Genomic DNA, 24,874 nt, shown 5'->3' with positions numbered 1-24,874 from the left:
TCCTATAAAGTTTCCCACTGTCTGGATCTTGGTGGTTGCAGAACCATGACTTAATTTAACACATTTCTCTGAACCCTGTATTCCTTGTAAATAGGTGGTAGGATCTGGAGCCTTGATTTGGGAGGGGGCTAGGGAGGGCACACGGAGGGCAAGAGTACTTCATAGATGGTACTGTGTTCTCCATCAAGAGACACGTAATGTTTAGCTGTCTCTCTTTTTGGGATATTATTAGCAGTTGCTGATGTTCTATGCCTAGAACCGTCAGTTCACTGGGGTTGCAAAATGATGATATTCTCATTCTATCAGCCTTTCCTTATTAGCTGGAGTATTTCTGCAAACACAAATTTTCCTCATTTACCATTTGGTCACACGAGGTACAATTCATACAGAGAAGGCAGGATAAATATTTGGAGTTTTTTCCCTTATTTTTTTCAATATCATGAGTTCATTCCTTAGCACTCACCAACATTGATGAATACATTTTAGTACCATTATTAATTTAGGGATTTAAACATAGTTGATATATTTAAATCCTTTGTAGTTTTTATTCTTTGCAATGCCCAGATTGTCCCCTTTTTATGCTCCTCAGAGTCTCTGCAAGTTGTCCCCTGAGCCCTTGTGATGAGGTTCTAGTAATCCTGATAACCAGAGTTAATTATATGATGTTCCAGTGTAATTGTGCCTATTTCTACTCCTGTGCCATTTTCCCATGAGTCCTAGTTCCTTCTAAGAGGTAAATGATATTTAGAGACCATAATCTGGGCACTAGGGGTGCCGTTGCTGGTAAATTGGTCCTTTGGTCACTGTTTTGGGGGACTTTTCAGTGGGTGGAGCTAGAAAATACGTACTATTTTACTTTTGTTTAAAATAAAATACCTCAGGGGTTCTTACAGATACTTTCAGTTCAACTTTAGGACTATCAGGTTTTTCATTTCTCTTTTACATCTCTCGTTTCTCCCACACTAAGAATCTGGGTTCTCAAGAATACCAGAAATTAAAAAAAAAAAAAAATGATCACCTTTGTACTGTTCACCTGCTTTACCCCACACTGCCCACAGAGCAGTCTCAGGCAGCATGAGGAGTGCTGCCCCCTACAGTAAGATTACTGTAGGACATGTTATGATTTTATTTTTAGTTCTTTTTGTCCTTGGATATACCCACATAGTCAAACTAATACATGGTAAAGTCCTTTGGAATGATTCTTCTCTCTGTGTGGTTAATGGTAGCAAATGAAAACACAGATTTTTTTAGTTTTGTTACTTTATTTTCGATGTTTGGAGATTATACTTTTTAAATCTAATTTCATCCTATGATTTTGTAAAATATTTGCAAGGTTCCAGAGTCAAATGTATAAGACAGATGTATAGGAAGAAATTTGGTTTCCATCCTTCCCTGCTATCCCTTATTCTCTCCCTTCCTATGTATTAGCTCTTTGGTTTTGGGTTTTTTTTTTTTTCAACTCTTCACAAATTTCATCTCCGATAGTACAGGGGCCATGCTAATACTCTCTGTATTGTGAATTTTAGTATATGTGCTCCGGAAGCGAACACAGAGGATTGTTTTGAGAAGTAACCGTGATTATAATGCACATGCCACATGCCCATACATGGAGGTTACTTAATAAAGGACAGCTATAATCGTCGTGTTATCGGAAAAAGAAAAAGCCCCTTCTTCTCTAGTTTTCAAGACTGGAGTTGCAGGAGATGCCTTGGAGACAATCCTGTTTCACATTCTCACACCCCACACCCAGCGCCATGCCTGGCACACAACACAGAGTCAGTCGATATTTGCTGAGGCAACAACTGAATCAGAGGCTGAATGCATAACTAGACCTGCAGCTACCAGCACAGATGTTAAACACCACGGCCTCAGCTCGAGGCATCTTGTCTTCTGAGGGAACGGTGTGTTCACGATTAGGTTTTTAAATGGAGTATAGCTGTACTTCATGCCCATATATAACATACATTTAATAGCTGCTCTATTCGATAGGTATATACTTTGTGTAACGTAAACCTAATATGAAGGAAAGGTTTTGAGTCAAAAATTCTTGACTTTTCCTAATCAGAAAGGGAAGTTTGCTCAACCACTTTGAACTCCGCAGAATTAAAAACCTCTCAGCATTAAACCACCAGAGGGAAGGGCTCAAGAGAAGGCATCAGCAAGTGGGCTAGGAGTACTGTCCTTGGTGGTCTGCCATGTGGAAAGAATGGGGAATTAGAAGCAAGGCAGCCGGAAACAATCTGACTCTCCATCCCAAGTTCTGGACTAACAGTGTTTAGAAGAAAGAAATTCTTTCCTCGGTTTCAAGTAGAGAGTAAAAAACAGAAATGAACACACATACACACAAGAAAAGAAATCAGGATAGACTCATTGTTGTGACCAAGAATACTTAACATTTTTGAAGAATTTATTTTATTCCTTAAGGAAAACTCAGAAACGAAGGTATCATTAGAATTTCGTCAAGTCTTGTCACTCCCAGAAAGAGACCTACTATCCACTCTGTGTCCATGGGAGACAGAAAGTCACACAGGCCTGCTCCATAATCGCTCTCACTCCAGCAGAAGAGATAAGACATCCATGTAAATAATTACAAACCCGGATGAAGCCTTGGGGCCACGAGCAAGGATGAGCTACTCTTCCCCAAAGAGCAGGAAGTAACCGCCTTAGGCTGATGACCTCCCTGAGAGCCACCTGGAGGTGGATGGAGGAGAAGCTACCAAAGCGGGGCATTGCAGGCATCACAGACGTTCAGTGGAGAGCTCAGCATGCCAAGGGGCTGGCACGGGCAAAGGCTGGGAAGGGCAGGAAGTCCAGTTTGATCAGCACGCTGGGCACATGAAAAGAAACGGGGGATAAGAGAAGCCAGGTAGACGGGCCAAGCTAGGTGGGGATATGAATGCTGTTCAGGGGTTGAGCTATCTCAGAGGAGGGAACAAACAGGACCCACTTAAGGTTTCTGACAAGGGGTGTAACTTTCAACAAGCCGGTGTTCACTGTGCATCTACTATGTGTCAGGCTGTGAGTCAGCTCTGAGAGTATGACGATGAAAAGACACAGTCCCTGCCCCTAAGGGGCTCAGAGCCTGCAGGGAGAGTCAGGGGAGGAAATAACCACTGTGCTGGGAGCAGAGGACAGAGAATCAGTGGGAGAACTTCCGAGGGGGTGGGGGAAGACTGATGGAGAGGGGACTTAATCAGCTCAACCCAGCTCCAGGAAGGGAGGTGTATGTTAGGTTACGTTTATTAATTTCTACATAACTCATATCTATTCATGTAAGCAGCTACATTTTATTAACTTTCAAAAGTGGAAACCTGTCCAAAACAATTGTGCATGTGCAGAATGATGAAGAAATTGAAACAGTTTCTGGGAAGAGGCAATATTAAAAGGCCATCAGTCACTGTCCGTGACCATCACTGCTGACCCCGGGGACGTGAGGCTCAGCAGAAAGTGCTCCAAACCTCAGATCCTGGACCGTGTTTCCCTGGAACAGCTCATGATGCAGCAGCCCCACAGGCTTTGCTGTTTGGAGAAATAAGTCACCAGGACTAGCACTAGAAATTCAAATTGACCAAGAGCCCTCTCGGACCACACTCACCTTCTCTCCTCACCCCCTCCCCCACCACCCAGGAAGGTCATGGTCTGCTCAGGAGGGAGGAGGTGATATAAGAAAATAATTCTCCAGAAGCTAAAGGAAGGAAGCCAGTGAACAAGCAGGCGGAGTCTCACCTGGGTGAGAAGTGAAGGTAAGGATGACATCAGGGGTCTTCCCTGACGAAGTAATCATTGAGCTGGAAGATAAACAGGGCTCAGCAGAAATGACAGGGGAGGGGCAGGGGGTGTAAGAAGCAGAGGGCGATGTTCCAAGATCCGGGACAGTTTGTGCAGGAAGAGCCATGTGAAAGGACACGTGAACGTGTCATTAATAAAACCAGACTTGGAAATCCACTGGAAGGCAGTGCTCAGAGGACATCCAAGTGGGGCACCCTCAACAGCTACATACATGCCCCCCACTTGCCCTCAGAATGTCCTACCAAGCATGGTAGCCAGCAGCACCCCACCTCAGAGCTACCGATCGATCCCCTTTAGTTTCCGCAGCCCAAGAGTGGACAGTAAAGTCCAGGCTGGAATGTTGGATGACCAACCGTCCCAGTTTGCCTGGACCATCTCAGCCCTGAGAAAACCAGGACGGTTGGCCACCCTACAAATCTTACATAAGACTCATATTAACAGGATTATAAAAGATAACTCAACATAGAAAATAACACAACAGACCGTTTCAAGATATGTCTCCACCTGGCCCCAGGCATCCACACAGCAGCACCATTTTCCCACCATCCGAACCCTCGAGGATGCCTCGGCTCCCCCAAGTCCAGATCCAAGAAAATAGGGTCTGGAGAGATAAACCTCCACGTGGGAGCAGACAAAAGTATCCACAGAATGACCCGAGCCGCCCAGAGCCTTCGTCCGTCAGGAGCCTCTTTGCAAGCCATGCCTGCGCTTTTGTGATGTTGGCCCAACAAAAGGAAACGTTTCCAAACTCCAAATAAGCCAATCAAAACATAATGCTTGAAATCCCTCATGATCGGGAATAAATTCCATTATTGCCTCTACACCCAGCCCTTCCAATTCCAGCTTGGAGAGGATCAGCGATGTCTCTTCCTGCCTGCCATGGCTCGCTCTCCCGGGGCCAGCAAATCAACTCACCTTTGTTTTGTGACTCTCTCAACCTGTTAGTTCTCCTTGACAAAAGAAAGGCACGACGTGGCTCCGTCCAGCGTCCACCCGCCATGACTCCCCACCCTCGTGGCAAGGCTGCAAGTCCCGCTCCCTGTCCTGAGCCGTGCTCTTCCCCAAGATGGCAGACGCTCACAAGACCACTCCCTTTGGTACACCACAGCGGAACACACGTTCCAAAGAGGCGCAGAGAGACCGAGAGGGGAGCGCACTTGCCCTCGTCTAAGGAGTGAGGATGACACGGCAGGGCTGCTTGACGTGACCTCGTGTCAACGTGCTTGAAGACGGAGCATCTCTGAGCAGGGACTGGCCTGAGCTCAGACAGAAGGGGTGTCTGAGCACAGGCAGCAAGGGCTTCGTGGGGATGGGACTGAGCTCTCGGCGCTCGTGACTTGTAGGGGAAGCCGCATCTGGGACTGCTGACCTTCACCACTCCGTACGCACCATTCAACTCACCTGGTGCAAGTGATTTTAAAAAATCACACAGAACCCCCCAAAAAGGAGTGCAGGAAGACAGCGTTAGGAAAGCGTCTGCATAGTTCAATAGCTGGATACTGAGTCTGCAATAACAGACCCTATTCTTTTATGCTTGAGAAATGGCTGATTTGCAAAAAGCTCAATGATAATGAAATTCAGAGTTGGAGTGTGCCAAGGCCAGTTGGAACAGCACGTCCTGCTGCATGTACTACGGTCATGTATTTGCTCTGTGCCGAAACTGAGAACAGACTCCACGTTATTCCAATTAACGTATTCTTGTCTTCTCCTAACAGACCATGAGCTTGCTTTCTCATTAGATCGCTAAATCTGTGGAATATTTAAGGACCATAACTACATTCGACCAAGATTACTCACTAACAAAGGAATGAGCTATTCAAGCTCAAATGGCGTGCTGCTTAAAAACATTATACACACAGGCCAGAAACAACACGGAAACTCTCCGAGAATATGCGAGCACTCGTCTCCATCGGGGGGAAGGAGCTGACAACACCCTATACATTCAAGGGCTATGTCCATCTTCCTCCACCAGAAGTCTCAGGAGTTGGTATACACTTCCCAAGTTAAAAACTATTACATAAATAACTTGGAAATGTCAAGTGATATTTCTGAGGCCTGCCAACAGTTCAACCACAACGAAGCTCCTTGCCAAGATATTCATGAAAAGTTCAGAAGAAGTTACTTTGAGAAAGATATACTCACAGCAAACAGATTTCTTCTCCTTAGGAAAAAAAATGCATAAATCAATAGTGACAATAAGGAAAAGGAAAATTAGGTTTGTCATAATGGTAGAAGAAAACAGACTTTTAAGAGAACTTTAGAAATGAGACTATACAAAGACTTCATTATTAATATATTATTGTTGCTACTAGTATTAAAAATTCATTCAAACATTTCTCTCATACTTTTCCTTCCCGCAGATTAGATGTAAAAATGTCTTAACTGAGCTTAAGGGCAAAGAACAGCCACTTGGCTTTGCTACCGCCTGGCTGTGTGATCTTGGGTAAGACCCTGTTCCTCTCTGGGGCCCAGATTCCTCACCTGAAAAAGCAGAATCCCTAAACGTCCTTCCAACTCTGACTTGCTACAATTCCAGACGCCTGTCAGGGCCACAGACCCAGCCCTCCGCCTCCCTGGCAATGGAAATAGGAGAGAAAAAACAAATTGGAGAGGCATTTTGAAAGGAGAAATCACACAAATAGGCAGTCAGTGGCATCCAGGGAAGGAAAGAGAAGAGTCAACTGTGACTCCATCCAGAGCGTCATAATGTCTTAGGATTTTACAAAGACAGGATTTTATAAACACAGAATGAGTCACGTGAGAGTCTGGATTTGACTTCGGGGAAAGTAACCGAAATTCTTGAAAAGGACGCCTGTCTAAGGTGACGCTGGGGTAGGGGGAGGTAGGGACTAAAAGTCAGAGTTTAAAAGCTAAAGTGAGTAGGAGAAAGTAGCAGGAGACAAGAAGAATCTGAAAATCAGGTGGGCACTGAAAGCAATGGTAGATCAGAGTGTAGGTAACAGAATTTTTAACTTGAAAAAAAAATCTTGAATCCACTTAAATGTGGGCAGTAAGAGACAAAACATATGCCAGATAAGGTAGGGGCTCCTTCCCTGGAGTCCACAGGAGAGAGAAGGTGACGGGGAGAAGGGATGACGGGCACAAGCAGGTGTACAAGGACCGCTGCAACATGAGATAAAAGTGTTCTCTGTCTTCAAGCTTGCATCGGAACTGACCCTTGGTTAATTTTAGGAAAGTCAGAACCCACCACCAACTGAACACACAGGCTTGTCCCGCATGCCTGGAGTCCAAGTGATTAAAGTTTGGTTCTGCCTTTCAGTGTTTGCAGTCTAAAGCTGGCAAGGTGGACATTACACCAACAGGTACACACACAAAGACAAACGCACAGACCTTAGGAAAATGAGCATGGGCATTAATTTCTACGTAAGCTTAACCTCCTTTTATCCCACTATGGCTGCCCATAAGAGGAAGTGTATTCCAGCAAATCCACGAGGTCTGGGAAGACGCACCCTCCACATTTCCCTGTACCTAAGAAACATTAAAAAATGAAACACAAAAATAAAAGACTCTTTGTGCAAAACAAAGAGTTTTGTTAATTTTTTTTTTTAAGATTTTATTTATTTGAGAGAGAGAGCATGAGCTGAGGGGGGAGGGAGAGGGAAAAGCAGGCTCCCCGCTGAGCAGGGAGACCGACATGGGACTAGATCCCAGGACCCTGAGATCATGACCCGAGCTGAAGGCAGACGCTTAACCAACTGAGCCACCCAGGCGTCCCAAGTTTTACTAACTTAAAGAAAAGAAAAGAAAAGAAAAGAAAAGAAAAGAAAAGAAAAGAAAAGAAAAGAAAAGAAAAGAAATGACTTCCAACCAAGAAAAATTAAGTCTAGAACAGACTTTTACATCAGTGTCCATAATAAACTTCTGAGGCCCCAAGTTTAAAGCTTCAGTGAACTAGAGGTGAGGATGGAAAGACTCACCACCCTTTTCCCCAAAAAGAGACACAGGCCAAGAGTGACTGCCCGCCCCCATCAGCTACAGAGCAAGAGCAAACTGCAGAATCCAAGACTCTGCTTCCTAGAACTGCCAACATTCAGCTCTTTGCATGTGAACAGGTCCTCTGTGGGATCAACTCCAAAACCACCATGAGGAATAACAAAAGAATTTACCCCAGAGGCTGGCTGGCTATCAAGCCTTTGGACCACAAGCCCTTCGCTCGGTGTCCCAAACTAACACGTGTTCACTGTCTTGCACGACTGAAGCAACCAAATGTCAGGACGCTGCCACTGCGAGGACACGTTCACTAAATGGGAAGTAAGTGCCATTTTAACTTGAGCCGCCATGCTCCACCCAGACTTTGAAAAAAAGTCATTCCTAGTGTGATAATAATTATGCTTGTAAATGCCATCAGCATAGATGATTCTTTTTTTAAGATTTTATTTATTTATTTGGCAGAGAGAGAGAGAGGGAACACAAGCAGGGGGAGTGGGAGAGGAAGAAGCAGGCTCTCCGCTGAGCAGGGAGCCCGATGCGGGGTTCGATCCCAGGACCCTGGAACCCTGACCTGAGCCGAAGGCAGATGCTTAACGAATGAGCCACCCAGGCGCCCCAGCATAGATAATTCCTAACGCCTGAAGGAGTTAAGTTAAGAATGAGCTAAGGAAGCAACTCAGGAATACGAAATCCTTCCCCTGGGTTTACGAAGGTCTCCAAGACTCCGCTGACACCAGCCATGGAAGCAGGATTTTTAGGAACAGAGATAATTTTCTGGGGGATTCTCTTGAGAGAAGGAGCTAGCTGCCTGAGGTCAGAGTGCCATAGTCTTCGCTGTTTCAAGCAACTGTCTGGATGTCCTTGAGTTGGTCACTTGCACATGCAGAGTCTCCGTTTTCTTGACTCATAAAATCAGGCATCTGAGCCAAGGTCTGCACCAGCTGTAAACGTCTATGATTCTCTAAGTAACAGTCTACTGCAAGGCTGGCAAGACCACCTCGATAATCAGAATGATCCAATTAACACTCTGCAATGTAGGCTATTCTATCTGTAGTTTAAAAAAAAAAAAAAAAAAAAAAAAAAAAAAAAAAAACCAGACTGCTTCAGAGTGGAAGGCATTCAGATCATGAAACCCAGTCACTTTGTTTTTCAAAACAAATGGAGAATCTGAGGTCCAAAGATGTTGAAAACCTTTGTTAAATTACAAGCTAATTAGTAGCAGAAGCAAGACGAAGGCTGCCTGACGGGTCCTGTTTGCACTGAGCCATGCTGTCACCCCGCCAGCTTCAGCCCTGCTCTCTGCACCAGCAGCTGCCTCGGCCCCTGCACCATTTATGTGACTCATTAAACAGCCTACATCACAGCTGTGCTTTATTGGCCTTGGGGTTATTAGTTTTCCAGACACGTAATCTAGGTGACATTGGAAGAGTGACCTGAAAGGTCTTCGTGAAAGCAGGCCAGGATAAAATACTCTAGAAAGTCCTACGAGATCTGTTGAAGACAGCAAATCTCTCTCCTCCACCTGTTGGCTTCCCAGGTTTATTGAATGAGGATTTGCAGGTAGAAGAATCGATGGCCAGCCAGTCCTGATCCTATCCCTTCAGGAACCAGACTGCAACCTGGACAGCACACGCTCCCTGTCTCTCTGGCTTCAGGCGGCTGCACAAATGCGCAAACGCCTCAGGTAGGTACCTGCGCCCTGAGACAGCACAGCCACTGCCCCGGGCGGCCACTCACACACACCTGGCCCCGCTGGACGTGACAGGGCAACACTGGACAGCTGTCCCCACCACTCTCCGGATGTGGACTCTGCAGCCCTAGGGACAGCCCTGAAAACCCTCTAGGGACAGGCTGGGAATCTCCATGTGGGGAACAATGCCACACCCAGCATGCTGCCATGTGTCCAATATGAGAAGATTTGTTCCCAAGCATACAACCTGCAGACACTGAACCCTAAATTGTTGGATCTGCCAACTTGTCAAATCTCTCAGACATAATGCTGACACAGGCCAGACACATATGGGTACGTGCGGTGTGACTCCATTTAGGCAAAGTCAAAAATAAAAAGCAAAACTAGAATGGTGACAGAAGTCAGAAGGGGTGATACTTCCTCGGGGGGGGGGCACAAGGAACTTCCCAGGAGCAGGACATGCTCAGTTTCTCGATCTGGGTTTCTGTAATTGGGTGATTACAAAGGTATAAAGGTATTTATAAGTTCATCAAGTTCTACACTTCAGATATGTGTGTACTTAACCATATGCATGTTAAAGCTCCATCAAAACTAATTTAAAGTATTGTGTGAGGTCCCTGATGTCAGTGGAGAATATGCTTCTATCCTTCAGCATAAGGATATCTGAGATTCTCTGAATGGGGTCTCTGCAAATCATAGGAGTCATAATGATAGCAAGATCACCTGCTTACATGCACCAGGCCCTATGCAGAGAGACCTACCCGAATGACCTCCTTCAATCCCTAGAGCATTTCCAGGGGGTGGATACCATCCAGGTCTCCACCTCACACAGGAAGCATGACGTGGCTTCATGAAGTGAGGTGAAGGAGCATGCCCAGAGTCACAGAGGAAGTCAAGTGTCAGAGCAGGGATTCAAAACCAGCTCAGTCTGACTCCAGAGCCTGTGTTGTTGTTCTTGTTGTTTTTCTTTTTTAAGGTTTTATTTATTTGACACAGAGAGAGAGAGAGAGAGCACAAGCATGGAATGGGAGAGAGAGAAGCAGGCTCCCCAGGAGCAGGGAGCCTGACGTGGGGCTCGATCCCAGGACCCTGGGATCATGATCTGAGCTCAAGGCAGACACTTAACTGACTGAGCCACTGGGTGCCCCCAGAGCCTGCGTTCTTAACTGGTCTTCACATTCCATTGTGTGCTGCAGGACCAGGGGATTTTTCAAGCTGGGTAACATTGGGCTCATACACTTCTCCCTCTGCCTGAAAGGCTCCTGCCAGTATGATGCCGTCTGTACACTCAGCATTAAGAGCAAAGAGGACCGAGTCCCGGGGTGATGGATTCTCTCTAGCGGAGCACATCCTAGAGGTCATTCAGGAGATACACCTAGTTTGGTACAAAGGCCTGCGTATTTTTTTTTTTTTTTTTTGCCTTTGCCAGCAGAAAGCAGGTGTTATTACTGACTTGTTATTGTCTGACCTGATTCCTTCCCCTTGAGCGAAACACACAGGGGGGTGACACAGAATGTTTTCATGTGCTGTTCGCTGGGGCTTTTCGGAACACTGTGTCTTAGGACAAAATTTCCACAGCGTGCCACACACTTTTAAGATCTGCTTTAGGCCTTTTGAAAAGGCTGAGGGGGCTTATTTTCCTCTTTTCCTAGCTTGTATATTGTTATTATATTAAATATAAATACAGTGTATCCGTAGAACCTGGAGGAGGCATTAAGCAGTCTTTAATTACACGGTACCTGGCTCATGATTTTCCAGAAACCCTCTTTTATCCTCTGCTGCCTTCTCAATTAGCTCCCTGAAGTTCTCACATGAAAACCTGTTGGATCATTGATTTCTCGATTAAAAGCAGCCATAAATTACAGGCCCTGTAAAAATCCACCAGGGAGAAGGACAGAAAGCAATTTAATGATAGCTTAGACCCCATTAGCTGCCAGGCCCCAACGCCCATCCGAAGGGTTAACTAGGCTCCGTTACGTGAACGTGGGATGATGCCCTGCCCGCCCCTGCTCCCCACAGCAACGACTCACGCATGCCCTCTTCAAGATACTTGGAAAACTGATTGCATGTTGAAATTTTTTGTTAAACAATCGGTCTCCTCTCACCACTGCCCCTGAGCACCTGGGTAGTTCCCTGCCCACAGCTGGGACCCGGTGTTCACAGCCTGCCCCTCACCCCAACCCCAGGTGCAGAGCCAAATGTCTCAAGCCAGGCCACTCAGCAGCAGCCTGGAGGATGGAAATGAATGGGGCCGCCCCCCAAGCTGGGAGGCACGGTGCCAGGGACAGACTGCCATTCCTGCCCCGCTGGACACCTGACTCACCCTCCTTCACCAGCCTGGGAACTCTCCTGCCTCATCTCCAGCGCTCTGTCTGCCCGGCCTGCTCCCCATTGTCACACCCCACATCTGCCCACGCTGCCACAGTGACTGTCCCTGAGCTGCCGCATCTGAGAAGCACCGTCTACCCCCTAACTAGCGTGCTGCCATCAGGCCCGAACTTGCTGTGTGGCCTTGACCACACAGAAGAGGACACCTCGGTCACTGGCCCATCCTGCCCTGCCCCATCGTGTGCCCTGAGAAGACGTTCTCACCAAATTCCGCATCTGCACCTGACCCTACGGGTGCCAAGCTCTGCCAGGTCCACCCAAGCCCTCCATCGCCGTCAGCCCCACCCAACTACCCCACGATCTCAGGCCCCACCAGCTAGAAACCTCCACATTCAGCAGAGTGGACGTGCTCTGCTTCAAACAAGTCACGAGTGATTTCAGAGACACGTACGACGCTCCACGCTGTTAAGGGATCAACGTGAGCTGGGGGCGGAGAGGAATCATGCCGCAGGCCCACTTCCACCGCTCGGCCGGGCAAAGCCTTGTTCTCATCGAGCCGAAATGAAGGAACAGAAACACACGCACGCACGCACACACACACGTGCGCACACGCATGCACAGAGGCTCACCTACCCTGTTCCCTTCTGCAAAATGGGCAAAAAAATCAACGTTGGTGCTGGTGAAAGACAGGAAGCAAAAGCCAGGAGGGCAAAGAGAGGGAGGCCTCATCAGAAAACAATACTCTTGGGTAATTTCAGATAATAAATACATTTGGTGATCACTAAAATGAATGAATCCATCATAGATTTCCGATAAAAATAAGAAAAAGTGACTCAAGCTAACGTCCCAACCAGAGCAAGAACCACCATTGTGTAGGAAACCATATGTGCAAGTGTGGGCAGCCCAGAGGTCTTGGGATCCTTCCAGAGAGTCAATGGCTTATTGAACTAATAGTGCCAAGGGGAAAAAACATGATTATTTTGAAGTTATTTTTGAGAAATCATTTCCTGCCCATTGGCAAATGGCAAAGCCAAATGGAGGCTCTTTCAAGAGGTTCTTACCTGGTCATCATAGCGGTACGTGAGGAACTGCTCCCCCGTTGTGTCTTCGAGAAAACTTCCCTGAGGGGAGAGTGCAAACTCAGGAAGGAAGTAGGCTCCAGGGGACTTCTCTGCTGTGGCCTGAAAGGCAAGGTCACCTGGTTACAAATAAGGCCCCGTAAGGACCCGCTGACGGACAGTCCCTGGAGCAGGGTGATTCCCAGGGCACCCACCTGCTAACAGCTGTCCCAAGAAGGAAAATGACCTCACTTAGTAAAGGCCAAGGTGAGACACACAGGTGTCTGTGTGAGGCACTGTTAGGCTAGGACACCCCACTGGGCCACCTCCAGCTGACACACAGTATTGATTCCCTGACACCTGCCCCCCTCCCCACTGCCCACAACCTTCCGGCGATCCAACTACAGTGCAGTTAACTTAAGCACTGTTGTTGCAAATCCATTGTTTCTAGGACTTTCTTTCTTTTCCTTCCTTCCTTCCTTCCTGTTTTTGTTTGGTTGAAGGAGTGAGAAAGAACTTTTTTCCGCACGACAAAAGAAACTCACATTCACTGCAGAAACCTTTGAAGATACTGATGAACACAAAAGAAAATATAAATCACCCCATAATCCCTCCAACCTGTAATAACCACTTTTAATTGCTTTGGCATAGTTCCTTTGAGACTTTTTTTCCTCTCATAATGCTTTGGAAGTTTATACGAAAATCCAAGATGAAATAAACATGGCTTTTGCAGGAAGACTCCATTTGGTTCAAGGAAAGCCCATACGCTAGCATCGGAATCATTAGACATAAGCCCCTGTTGTCAGGGTTGAGGGGAATCAGGAAGAAGGACACCATCTCTTGGAGACTACGGGTGCGTCCAACGGCCCGGTGGACTAGTTGCCATCACTTGCCATCAACTCCAGCCTGGAGGAGCCAAACCAAGAAAAGGTGGAGGATGCAGAGTGCTTACCAGGATCCCTGCCTTGACTGGCTGACAAGGAGGAAAGCGATAAAGGATATGGACCCTGCCCCCCACTGCATGCAGCCCCACCTAGTCCAGGAACACAGATCAACGACTCTGCCTCCCACAGGGTACCTCACTCCCCCCGCTTGGGGAGGAGTAAGAATCCAAGAAAGAGGCCACAGGTGCTATTCTGAGGAAAATACTCTCTGCAAACAGAAAGAGTGAGGAATAAAAGTACCCCTCAAATACCTCTGCTCCCCCTATGGTCACATTCTCAAACTACAACAAGAACTTTGGTTAAAGCAAAACATTCAAGTGAAGGCTGCACTTTAAAAAGAGCGATCAGCAGGTGATAGCTCTGGGAAGGCAGAGAGGACAGGTAACTCTCTGTTTTGGTTGGCACTAGACCGTTCTGAAAACTTCAGAAGTCTCATGAAATTTCACTCACACAAGGGTTTCAGTGCCCAGTGAGCGACAGGAATCTTCCCAGAACCATGCAGCCTCTGATCTCCCTTGCCTTCCTTCAAAGTGGCTTGCTTGAGTCCAGATTACTCTGATCTGAAGTGAGGAAAACAGGACAATCACGCACAAGAGTTCAGTGTGGTGAGCAGCGAGCCTCCCTTGTCACAGGCCTGTCACCTCACCGTGTTCTGGGCAGGTTTTCTCTAGTACACAGCCTTCTGTGGGGGCAGCTTTGCTCCAGAAGCTGGGGGAGGGGTTCACCTGTGGCCTGCCGCAGTGCCAAGGGGTCAAGAGTCTGGCAGGGAAGTCTGTCCAGGCCCCGTCAATGGTGCAGAATGCATCTATCACACCTGGCCCACTACTGCTCTGATAGCTGCTGGAGGTCACTGCCATAAGTGGCCTGAGAAGGAAAAGGAAGAGGAGCTAATACCACAGACCCCACAGAGACAACTGACTCTCACATGTTTTAGTGCTGTTTTATGGATGTTAACAAGAAACCCCAGAAAAAGCAAAAAATCTCTCCAGTACTCATGTTTTCACTCCTCAGTCGTTATTCTACTAGGGGGAAAAAAATCACAGACTCTCTGGCTTGACTGTAGCTATAGCTGATTACCTTCTGCTTTCTGACCTGCTGTATCCAATGTTTAAATTTCATCAGGATTAAAAAAAAAAGTGAGATGGGAATGAAAATGTCCATGTGAAAATAGGAGGTGAACTTAACGATAAGATTTCTTACGTCTGTGTATGTTTCCTAGGCAGTTTGACTGTGTGTCAAAGTCCAGTTATTCTCACCAAAGACAAATGCATCCAGGGAAACCTCAGGGGAAATCCTACATGACTGCAAGACGACTACAGGTTGCATCTTAAGACAGTTCCTATAAACTGATTACCAACACACCTAGCAAATAGTCCATAACATTTAATTGCTGTTGTTGTGATTTGCCTCTGTTGCTTTTAGAATTCATAGAATCATAATTTTAAATACCTAAGGAGACTTGCCACAGACCACAGAGCAGAAGCCAGGCCTGGAGCCCACGAGCAGCTATGTGTGAAGACACAGATCCAGTTACCAAAGAGTGGGGGCTGGGAGCAGCCTAGAGTCATTCCCAGAAGACAGCTCCCTGAATACAGTGCTTTATATTTAGCTGACCACATGTTCCACATGTATTTACTGAGCACCTACTATATGCCTGGAATCCTTCTAAGAGCTATGGGTACCCTAAGGAACAAGAAAGATAAGGTCCTCATTTTTATGGAGGTTTCATTCTAATGGGAGGAGACACATAATAAGTAAACAAATTCCTAAACAAGAGAATTAAAGTTCTAAGTGCTATAAAGGAAATAAATAGGGTGATATGGGGTAAGCTGAGTCTGCAGAAAGGGAGTCAGTGAGGCTGATCCAGGTGGACAAGGAAGAGAGCAGAGAGAGAGGGAGAGAAGGAAGAATGGAAGAGGCAGGATATGCGGAGCACTGTGGGCCCAGGCAAGGGGGTAGAGAACCACCAGATGTGGCTCAAACCTTGACTGTTTCATGGAGGATGGGTTAGAAGGGGGCAAGAATGGAACCACAAAGACCAGCTGGAAGGCTGCTGCACCAATCCAGGCGAGAAGGGATGATTCCTTGGATGAAGATGATGGCAGTGGAGAAGGGGAGAGCTGAATGGATGAGAAGTAGAACCTGCAAGACTTGCTGATGGGTGAGAAGGGAGGAATCAAGGACAATTTCTGGGATTTAGGCTTGAGCAACAGGCTATAAAGGAATGCCACGGATGGGCAGCCCTGATAGGAGGAGAGGGGCAGAGAGGCGATCGTTCTGTTTGAGTCAAGTGAAGTTTGAGATGCCTAGGAGACATCCATGTGGAGAGCTTGAGTTGGCCGTCTAATACTGAAGTCCGGAGCTCAGAAGGGCAGTCTAAGGCTGAAGACAGATTTGGAAATCATTGTTGACATCTTCATACATACATACACTCACGTATCCACAGTCATCCTACCCGAAAGGACCTTCCCTAGAGAATCTGGCAGACAAGAGGGCTTTGTCTGAGGCCCTTGATAATTCTAATGTCTGAAGGTAAGCAGAGAAGGAGCAAGCCAAAGAGTTTAAAACTGGTAATCATTTAGAGAGGAATAAAAAAAAAGAGAAATACTGGGTCATGGAGGATTCAGCATCAAAGAGAGTGGCCAACTGCCTTGAATGTCCCCGAGAGACTGAATAAGATGAGGCTGGAGAAGGATCCACTGGGTGTGGCAATAAGGAAGTCATTGTTGACCTTGACAAGAGTAGGTAAGTGGAGTGGCAGGGACCACAGTAATGGGTCTGGGGACTGGATGGAGAAGAGGAGGAAGAGACCAGGAAGGGACACTTAGAACAAGGCAATGGCGAGAGGGAATGTGGAAGTATAGGCAGAATTTTTAAAGATTGGAGAAACAAGAGCATGTGTGCTTGGTTATGGGAATCATCTAGTGGTAAGAGAGACCATGGAGGAGACAAGAGAGATAACTGCAGGAGTCGAGCCCTTGAGAAAACAGAGGAATGGGGTCCAAACTGTATGTGGAGAGTCTGGCTTTCATATAGACAAGTGTCCTTGGTCCATGTAAGTCTACACCACGCCACACCCACCAGCAGACCCCTGAATGTGACCCTCCATCTTCCCTGCGCCTACTCCTTGGACACCCTTCTACTAAGTCCCAAGATGATCCACCTGTGTCTATCACCCCACTTCCCAATTAAGCTTTCTTATCTCCCAGATGGCTCTCTCTCCTGGGCCCCTCTGCAGCTGCCCTACAGCTGGAAGAGTGCGCTGCCCGCATTTTCTTCCAAACAGCTGCCTTCTGCGGCAAGGCGGGACTGTCCTAAGCCTGCTGTGCGTGAAATCCGAAGGCTCCTTTTGTCACACCACGACACTTCTCTGTGATCAAAGGATTCATGACTCTGTTTCCACACTATTAAAAACATCTACAAACATTTAATTAGCTCCAATGAGCTTTCTTTGCTCTGCTTAAATTCAGATTGGGTAAAATGAGGTATGTTTGCCCTACGTTTTATTCCTATCCCAGGATTCTGCCTCTCCTCCCAGACCCACTGAGGTGTCGCATTTTGGGGGAAGTACCCTAAGGCTGAGAACAGCCTCTCTATCACGTCTGCCCATCCCCCAAAGCAGGGGTATGGGCAGTAAGGAGGGAAGACCGGCGGGTTGCTCTACCTGAGCTAAGCAGGACAGGGTGCTGCCTCCGCAGCCCCACCTGTGGGGTTCAAGGTCGCTAGCCACTGGTTGCAGCAGATTCTCTCCAAACCCACATCCCACTCCTTGCTACCAATAAAAATATGCAGACTTTATACTTACCTCTTTTAATCAAAATCCTTACTCCTGAGTAAATTCCTGATCATGCAAGAGTTGATTCTAACGATCCCCTGCAATCGGAGTCCTTTCCCTCCATAGCAGCGAGGGTGCACCAAGGTCACAGTGCACCTCCATGGCTGTCTGAAATTTGAAAAGGTGTGCTGTGGCATCCCACAATTAGGAAAGCCCAGCACTTGAAAAGCCCCTCTCAGTCACCTAATCCAGCCTGTCTACCTCAGAAATCCTGCCAGCTGCCCTGCAGCCTCTACTTGAATACCTTTAGTGATGGGGAGCTCACTCCCTCCCAAGGCAACCCAGATCTGTCAGAACCTAGCAAGCTCATAGACACCCGAACTGGCTAGAAGTGGCCCACTGCTCCCCAGTTGAGGTCTGAGGTGCCCCAGCCACCAGCACCACTCTCCTAGCATCCTCTCCCACAGCCGCCCTGCCCCTCCCCCACAAACACACATATTCTGAGTTGAATTCCAGAGTCTGAGCCCTGTAAGCATCTGAGTCCCAGAATTACAGAATGCAAGGAACCTCAGAGACGCCTGAATCCCAACCCGACTCCTGGAGCAGGCATTTCTCCTGCAGCATCTCCGACTGTCCAGCAAAGGAGTCATGAGAGGCCCTCTGGAGAGAAAGCCGAGGAAGAAGGAAATCAAGCCTACTCAGCACCCACCGTGCAATGGGATTTGTGAAAACGGTCTCATTTCGTCTCATTTTGAGGTGGGTGCCATTCGTCTCATTTCACATGTGAAGAAACCAAGACACAAGAGGGCAGGTGCTTTGACCAGGGGCACAAGAGCTCTCAGAGGCTGAGTGCAAGGTCACCTCTGTTCCATTTCCCTGCCTCCCTCAGCGGGAAATAGTCTGAGAAGAACTGGGCCTTCCTTTGGGAGAACTGGCTGGGTTCACCAGTGGCTTCCGAAAGCAAGTGCCATGCAGATAACTGGCCTCCGAGAACATGTGCGGACATCCTCACCCAGATGGGAGCGGACTTCCTACGTGTCAGGGAGGTGGCATGTGCGATTCCTGGCAGGATGAGGTGACCCAAGAGGTCAGGCCCTGGAGTAGCAAGAGTGGAAGGGAAGGAGGGGGGAGGGAAGCCAGGCCAGGAAGTGTGCAATCTTCCCAGGGCCCAGATCCAGGGCCCAGAGAGACACTGCCAAAATGCATCATCCCCCCAGCCACTGTCCGCAGCTGCCGAGTCACCAGGGGTGCGGTCAGGAGGAATCCAAAGGGCCCCTCCAGGGACCAAGAATCTGAGACCTGGGGATACAGCTGCGTCTCCAGCTCCCGTTCCAGCTGAAGACTTTGACTTTGGCCAGAGGAAGTAACCGCACGATGCCAATTCAAGGACAAGATTTCAGTGTCCCAGACCTCGCTCTGTACCGCATAAGGATGGAGAAGACCTATCAGGACTGAGCCAGAAGTCTGGCTGATATAATGGAAGGAGAGAGAAACAGGGGTGAAGAGGTGTCCAACAGTAGCGAATGGGACCCCATGTGCTCCAAAAGTCAGGCAGTCACCAGTTAAGAAAAAAATACCATGTGATGCCCATCAAAATTCAACAAGCCAGTTTACACACTGCTCCCAGCTTGGTCTGAGCTCACCCGTGGAGCACACCCCTCTCCAGAGTGTGAACGCAGCCAAACACCACCCCGCTAACCTCTACAGACTTACAGGCAGTGAAGGCCACCGAGGCTTTTCCCCAAGTGCCACCGTGAAGCCACGTCTCTGTACTCTGAGAACCAGACTGCACCTTCCCCCATCACCCACACCCTCTAGACCTGGCCCATCACTCCAGCCTGTCAAGACTCTGGATCCCGACTCCGTCTAGCAGTATACACATCACTGCCTCGTCGCTTTACATCAGCCCAAATTTGAGCAGCAGGCCCTCTGTCTGCATCCTTGTCACTGCCACAAACACTGATCAGGAGCAGGGCTGAGACCCAGGGCCGGTACCAAGCCAAGGAGAGCCTGTCTCCAGGCTGATGGTGACTTTACCCAATCGCAGGCCCCTCATTTCAGATGTCCGCATGTTGGCCACTTGGGGATTCAAGAAACACCTCACCAGATGCTTCACATCTGTGGTGACACAGACAGTGCACGAAGATGTGAGAGAGAAGAACTGAGATCCCAACAGATCTTAGTAGGTTGGGACAGAAGCTAAACGCACAAAGGCAAGGCCCTGAGCCACTAAGGCAGAATTCCTCCCAACACCAGTGCTTAGCAGGAAACTGTTAAGGTTCCCATCTGGAACATTAATGCACAGGAAGCCAAGATCTGCAGGGGCGAGTTCACTATCCGGATGGGAGGTTGGGACCACTCCTCCAAATGGTCATATTAGATGAGTCTGGAAGTGTGCCGAGCAGGCAGAGTGGGCAGAATACCCGGGTCCTGGGGACAGTCTGCAAGGACCACATTCACTGGAGGGTCCTGGGAGCTGTTCCTCCTGGTCCAGATGGCACACAGAACCTTACAGCATACACCTGCCAGAACTCATGGGGAAAATCAAATTAACCAATATTATTTATTTACACTCAGCACACCAACCACATTTTTGCTCCAAAAAGCATGATGTGCATTTTGTCTCTTGAACCTGCAATGGTTGTTTAAAAATAAAATTAAATAAATAATAAAATAAATAAATACATAAAATCTTCCATTTTGTTTTTTCAAGTAGAATGTCATCATTCCAAGACTTTTCAAAGTCTTAGGTGTCCTAACACTTCCTGATATAAAACACAATTTATGGGGCACCTGGGTGGTGCAGTCGTTAAGCGTCTGCCTTCGGCTCAGGGCGTGATTCCAGCATTCTGGGATCGAGCCCCACGTCAGGCTCCTCCACTATGAGCCTGCTTCTTCCTCTCCCACTCCCCCTGCTTGTGTTCCCTCTCTCACTGGCTGTCTCTCTCTCTCTCTCTGTCGAATGAATAAATAAAATCTTCAAAAAAAAAACACAATTTATGTATGCGAAACACATATATACGTGTGTGTGTGTGTGTGTGTGTGTGTGTGTGTGTGTGAGAAAAACATTTACTTTGGCAGGACTGGAAAAGTGGGCTGAAAGAAAAAATAGTTTTCATATTTTTTTGTTAGTTTTTAAAAATTAATGCTAGGGATTTAAGATTTGTCTTCTCTATTTCCCATCAACTAATTAATATGTTCTCTTGATACTGTTGGGTTGCAAGACTGAATATTTAGATAAATATCCGAGACGCCTTGCCCAAAATACCATGTAGTGTCAAACTTCAGTCCAACACTGAGTCACGTTTTCAAAAGAAATATGAGCGGCAGACCCTTCTGGATCCCTCCTCGAGCTGTGAGGTGGGGTGTGCCTCGTGGGCGTGCATATTCAGAACGAGCTGTTCCACACAGAAGGTCTTTCCCTGAATTTGTCAAATTAAGACTCTCTTAAGCAAACTGGAATTTGGATCTAATAAACATCATTCATAGCACTAGTCTGCCTGCCACCAAACATGTATATTCTCCCTCTCATTTTCTCTCTTCCTCTCCTTCCCTCCCTCATCCCCCTACACACACACACACACACACACACACACACACATCTCTAATCAGCACTGGCAAGCAGAACCAAGAGTCATGGGTGAAAAGATCCTGCTGGAACAGATTTCATCATTCAGTTTCCTGAAAGGAGAAAAGCTACAAGCAGAGTCCTAATACCTCTCCACGTCTTTGAACCTTCTTCGGGGCTCAGCGTTGGGCTTTGTGCACAGAAGACATTCAACAATTCACTTTCCTTCCCAGACAAAGCCGCACAGGTCGGCCCGCCGCCCCCGCAGAGCCCTGCATGACTGATGCCTGAATATTCTCTCCTCCACAGAAAGACCCAAACGCTCTGGCCGAGTAACACACTGGCATTTCACAAGGGGGTTATTTAAAAACTCCACTACTACTCTGAATGGGGAGAGGAACGAAAGCCTCCCCTGCCAATACACACAACACGGATCCTCTTGTGCTGGACCCCCCCCCAAATTGTTTAAGAGTTCATTTTTCAAGAACTTGAAGTAAGCTGACCCACTGGAATCAGCCTCAATTAGCAAAATGCCACATGGAAATAACTCTACCTTAAAATATGTCGGGGGAAAAGCACGGACTATTGTGTCCCCTGAACAGGGCTCTATTGGTAAGGAAAAACGGGATGGATGGTCCCCTCGAACCTGACTGGACTGTAAACTCGCTGACCCGGGCCGTCCCTCTCCCCCCACCCCTCCTCCTCCTGGTCCCGTCCCACTGGGGCAGGCAGCGCCCCGGAAGTCAGCAGAGGAGGGGACCACCGGTTTCTGAGGACCCTGAGCTGCTGGCGAGGAAGCTGTGTGTGGGAACCGTCCGGGCCGTCTCTGCAACCCTCCCCCCCCCCCACTCCCTGATAGGGCGTCGGTGCTCAGGGAGGGACTCTCTCAGGCCCAGTGTGGGCGCGGGAATCTGCACTTTGATCCGAAAGTGAAGGCTGTATTTTTCCCACAGCCTCTTCACCCGCTAACACTCATGATTATCTCTCCGGCAGAGAAGAGGCATCTTTGCTTTTTAAATCGAGTACAAACAAGTATTTTATTTTACCGAAGTGGTGGCGAGGGGAAGTCCCCAAAGCCTGGCGTGTCCAAGCAATTCTTGGGTTCACAGCATCTATTTGGCTACTCGGTCCATGTGTGTCTATTAAGCACCTACTACGTGCCAAGGCTGTTTCTGACGCAAGGAGTTCAGCAGTCGGAGAAACAGATGAGAATCACTTCTCCCAAGGAGCTCACAGTCTTAACGAGGGGAAGCAAAAAATGAACAGAAGAGGGAAGCAAAGTGTATACCATGGGGAAGTGTATCACATGGGGAAAGAGTTGGGGGAGAGTACAAACTGCAGTTTTAAACAGAGTGGTCAGGGTAGGCCCCAGTAGGTCAAGGTGCCTTGCGGAATCAGCTTTTTTTTTTTTTTCCTTTTTCTGATTTTCTAAACTGACAAGTGGGAGCCTGACATTTTCCTTGCAGGTTTCGAAATGTCTGCGTTCTCTAAGACCCCGGCTGGGTTCTGCAGGGCTCTGGACCCGTCTGCTCCTACCTACAGCAGCGGTGTGACCCTTGGCTTCTTGGCCCCAAGTGCCTCTCTGCCTTCACGGGCATCCAGCGCCAGCCCGGCCATGCCCCAGCGTTCCTCCCTGGTTGTTCCAACATCTCCTGCTTCCACTGAGCCACAGCCCGACCCTCCCGGGCCCCAATAACACGAGCACGGTGAAAGCGTGCCGAGAACACCACTACTTGACAACGGATTACTTATACAGGCATGCTAGCTCTGTGGATAAACTCAAAGCCCACTCCTGAGTGTCAGGCAAATCGGTGTGTGCACTTCATGCACGAATTTGTATTAACTCAGTAGCAAGCAGGCAAGCAAGCAAGAGAAAGAAAGAAAAAAGAAAAAAGAAAAGAAAAAAAAAAAAGCATTACCATCTCTTCCTGATTTGGCCATGAGACACCACCCAACCTGACACAGTCCAGAAACACGTCGGGGACATATTCATGTTTATTCAAGATTTTTCTCACCCCCACAGCTTTATTTCTTTCAGGAAACAGCTCGTCTGTGTGGCTGAAATCATGCAGGCTTTCACAAATGCAGCCTTCCAAGAGAAGAAAAAGACAGAAATGTGCTGTTTGCACATACTCTGAAAAACATTTATATTCATCATAAGCCGGTTTGTTTTTCTAAGCTTAGCAGGGCAGGAAGCCTTCAGTGCTAACACGTCAGCAGAGCTGCCAAGTGTGCTGTCAGATGCTCCTGCCTCTCGGAATTCTTAAACAAGCAAGACGAGAGGAAGACAGGGACGTGGAGGCAGGGTGTCTGGTCCCTGTGTGTAAAATGGCATCACGCTAATTTCTGGAGGTTTTTCACATAAAATGCTAAGGACTTCTTGAAAACAAAGGTGATGCTTTTATAAAAATAAGATGTTAACGAGGTGCCTAGGTGGCTCAGTCAGTGAAGCATCCGACTCTCGGCTTTGGCTCATGTCATGATCTCAGGGTCACGAGAGGGAGCCCTGCGTCGGGCTCCACACTCTTCGGGGAGTCTGCTTGAGACTCTTTCCCTCNCCCTCTGCCCCTCTGCGCCCCCCCCCCATTCACATGCGCTCTGTTTCTCTCTCAAATACATACCTCGTTTTAAAAAAATTAAGATGCCAACATCAACCCCAATGTTAAAGCCATATGGGAACCATAAATCAGCAGGAGAAATTATTACAAACGCATTACCTTTTCTTACGAAAGAAAAGAGAGAGAGATACAAACTATAACCTTTTACCCGAGTGGGGTGCTGGTCATGATACAGGTTTAGGGATTTAAGTTGATATATTTTAAGGTCCAATTTTAATTTCTTAATGATACATGGAATGATAAGTCATTTCTTTTGAGTGCTTAAAACATCATCATACCATTCCATATCTGTGTGACATGAAAATGTCACGTAGTTTTCAGTCCTGAATAAACATAGGATTAGTTTTGCTAATGGAACCAGATTGCATTCATACACCAGCCACACTTGGAGACATTGGACACCTGTTGCAACTGGTGATAGATGCTCAAGTTTAGAAAGGGGCCAGATTTGCAGCTGGGAGTCTAGGCTCCAGCCCCCCTCCACAGGAGACCGTGCGGCTCCCGGGACACCCTCCCCATCTCCAGGTCCTGCTCACCACATCGTTAAACAGGAGGACTGGCCCTGGTGAGCTCCAGAATTCCCCACGACTAGAGGGAAGCCAGGCGAGAAGATGAAGGTGTAGTCATTTTGTTTGTTTACTGTATTTTTTAATTTATCAAAGGAATATTCTTGGTATGAATTTAGAAAGGCTGCTGTGCAATAAAAAAACAAAAAACACAAACAAACAAAAAAAAAACAATCTAGCAGTCAAAGCAAAACTCTGGCATCCTTCCTAATGGGAGTCATTTCATTTTCTTAAAACAAAAACAGGCCCAAGAGAGAACCACAGAGTGACCCCCTTAGTGACTCAAAGGCCCCTCAGATACAGCCTCATGAAGCCCAGCGTTAAAAGAAAAACACAGAATAATTTCAGGAAAAAAAAGTCAATGCTGTGGAAGTTAGCCTTTTTCTTCCCCCACCCCTCCGCCAACGCTGCCACTACGGAGAGGGAGCTTATGTAAGGGACATTTGCGCTGTCCAAGACTCAGTTTCCTCACCTGTGAACATGGCATCAAACACTAGGGATGTACTGTATGGTGGCTAACATAACATAATAAAAAAATTATTATAAATAAATAAATTGTTAGGAAGCCGCACAGTGTCTGATACCAT

At 47.5% G+C, this 24,874-nt stretch overlaps 1 protein-coding gene and 1 non-coding gene across 2 annotated transcripts in view; both read right to left on the bottom strand.

The window, feature by feature from the left end:
• Positions 1-24,874, bottom strand: part of ADAMTSL3 (ADAMTS like 3) — a 333,594-nt gene that overhangs the window by 274,949 nt on the left and 33,771 nt on the right. Inside the window, exon 3 of the mRNA XM_040642874.1 lies at positions 12,820-12,939. Coding sequence (XP_040498808.1) covers positions 12,820-12,939 — 120 coding nt within the window. The remainder of the gene's footprint in view (positions 1-12,819; positions 12,940-24,874) is intronic.
• On the bottom strand, positions 1,445-1,550 carry LOC121105572. The gene has a single exon (XR_005838184.1). It is a non-coding gene; the product is annotated as a U6 spliceosomal RNA (small nuclear RNA).

This window comes from Ursus maritimus, unplaced genomic scaffold (genome assembly GCF_017311325.1).
Source record: "Ursus maritimus isolate PB19 unplaced genomic scaffold, ASM1731132v1 scaffold_27, whole genome shotgun sequence".
Classification (NCBI taxonomy): Eukaryota; Metazoa; Chordata; class Mammalia; order Carnivora; family Ursidae; genus Ursus; species Ursus maritimus.
This window is presented reverse-complemented; position numbering and strand designations above follow the sequence as displayed.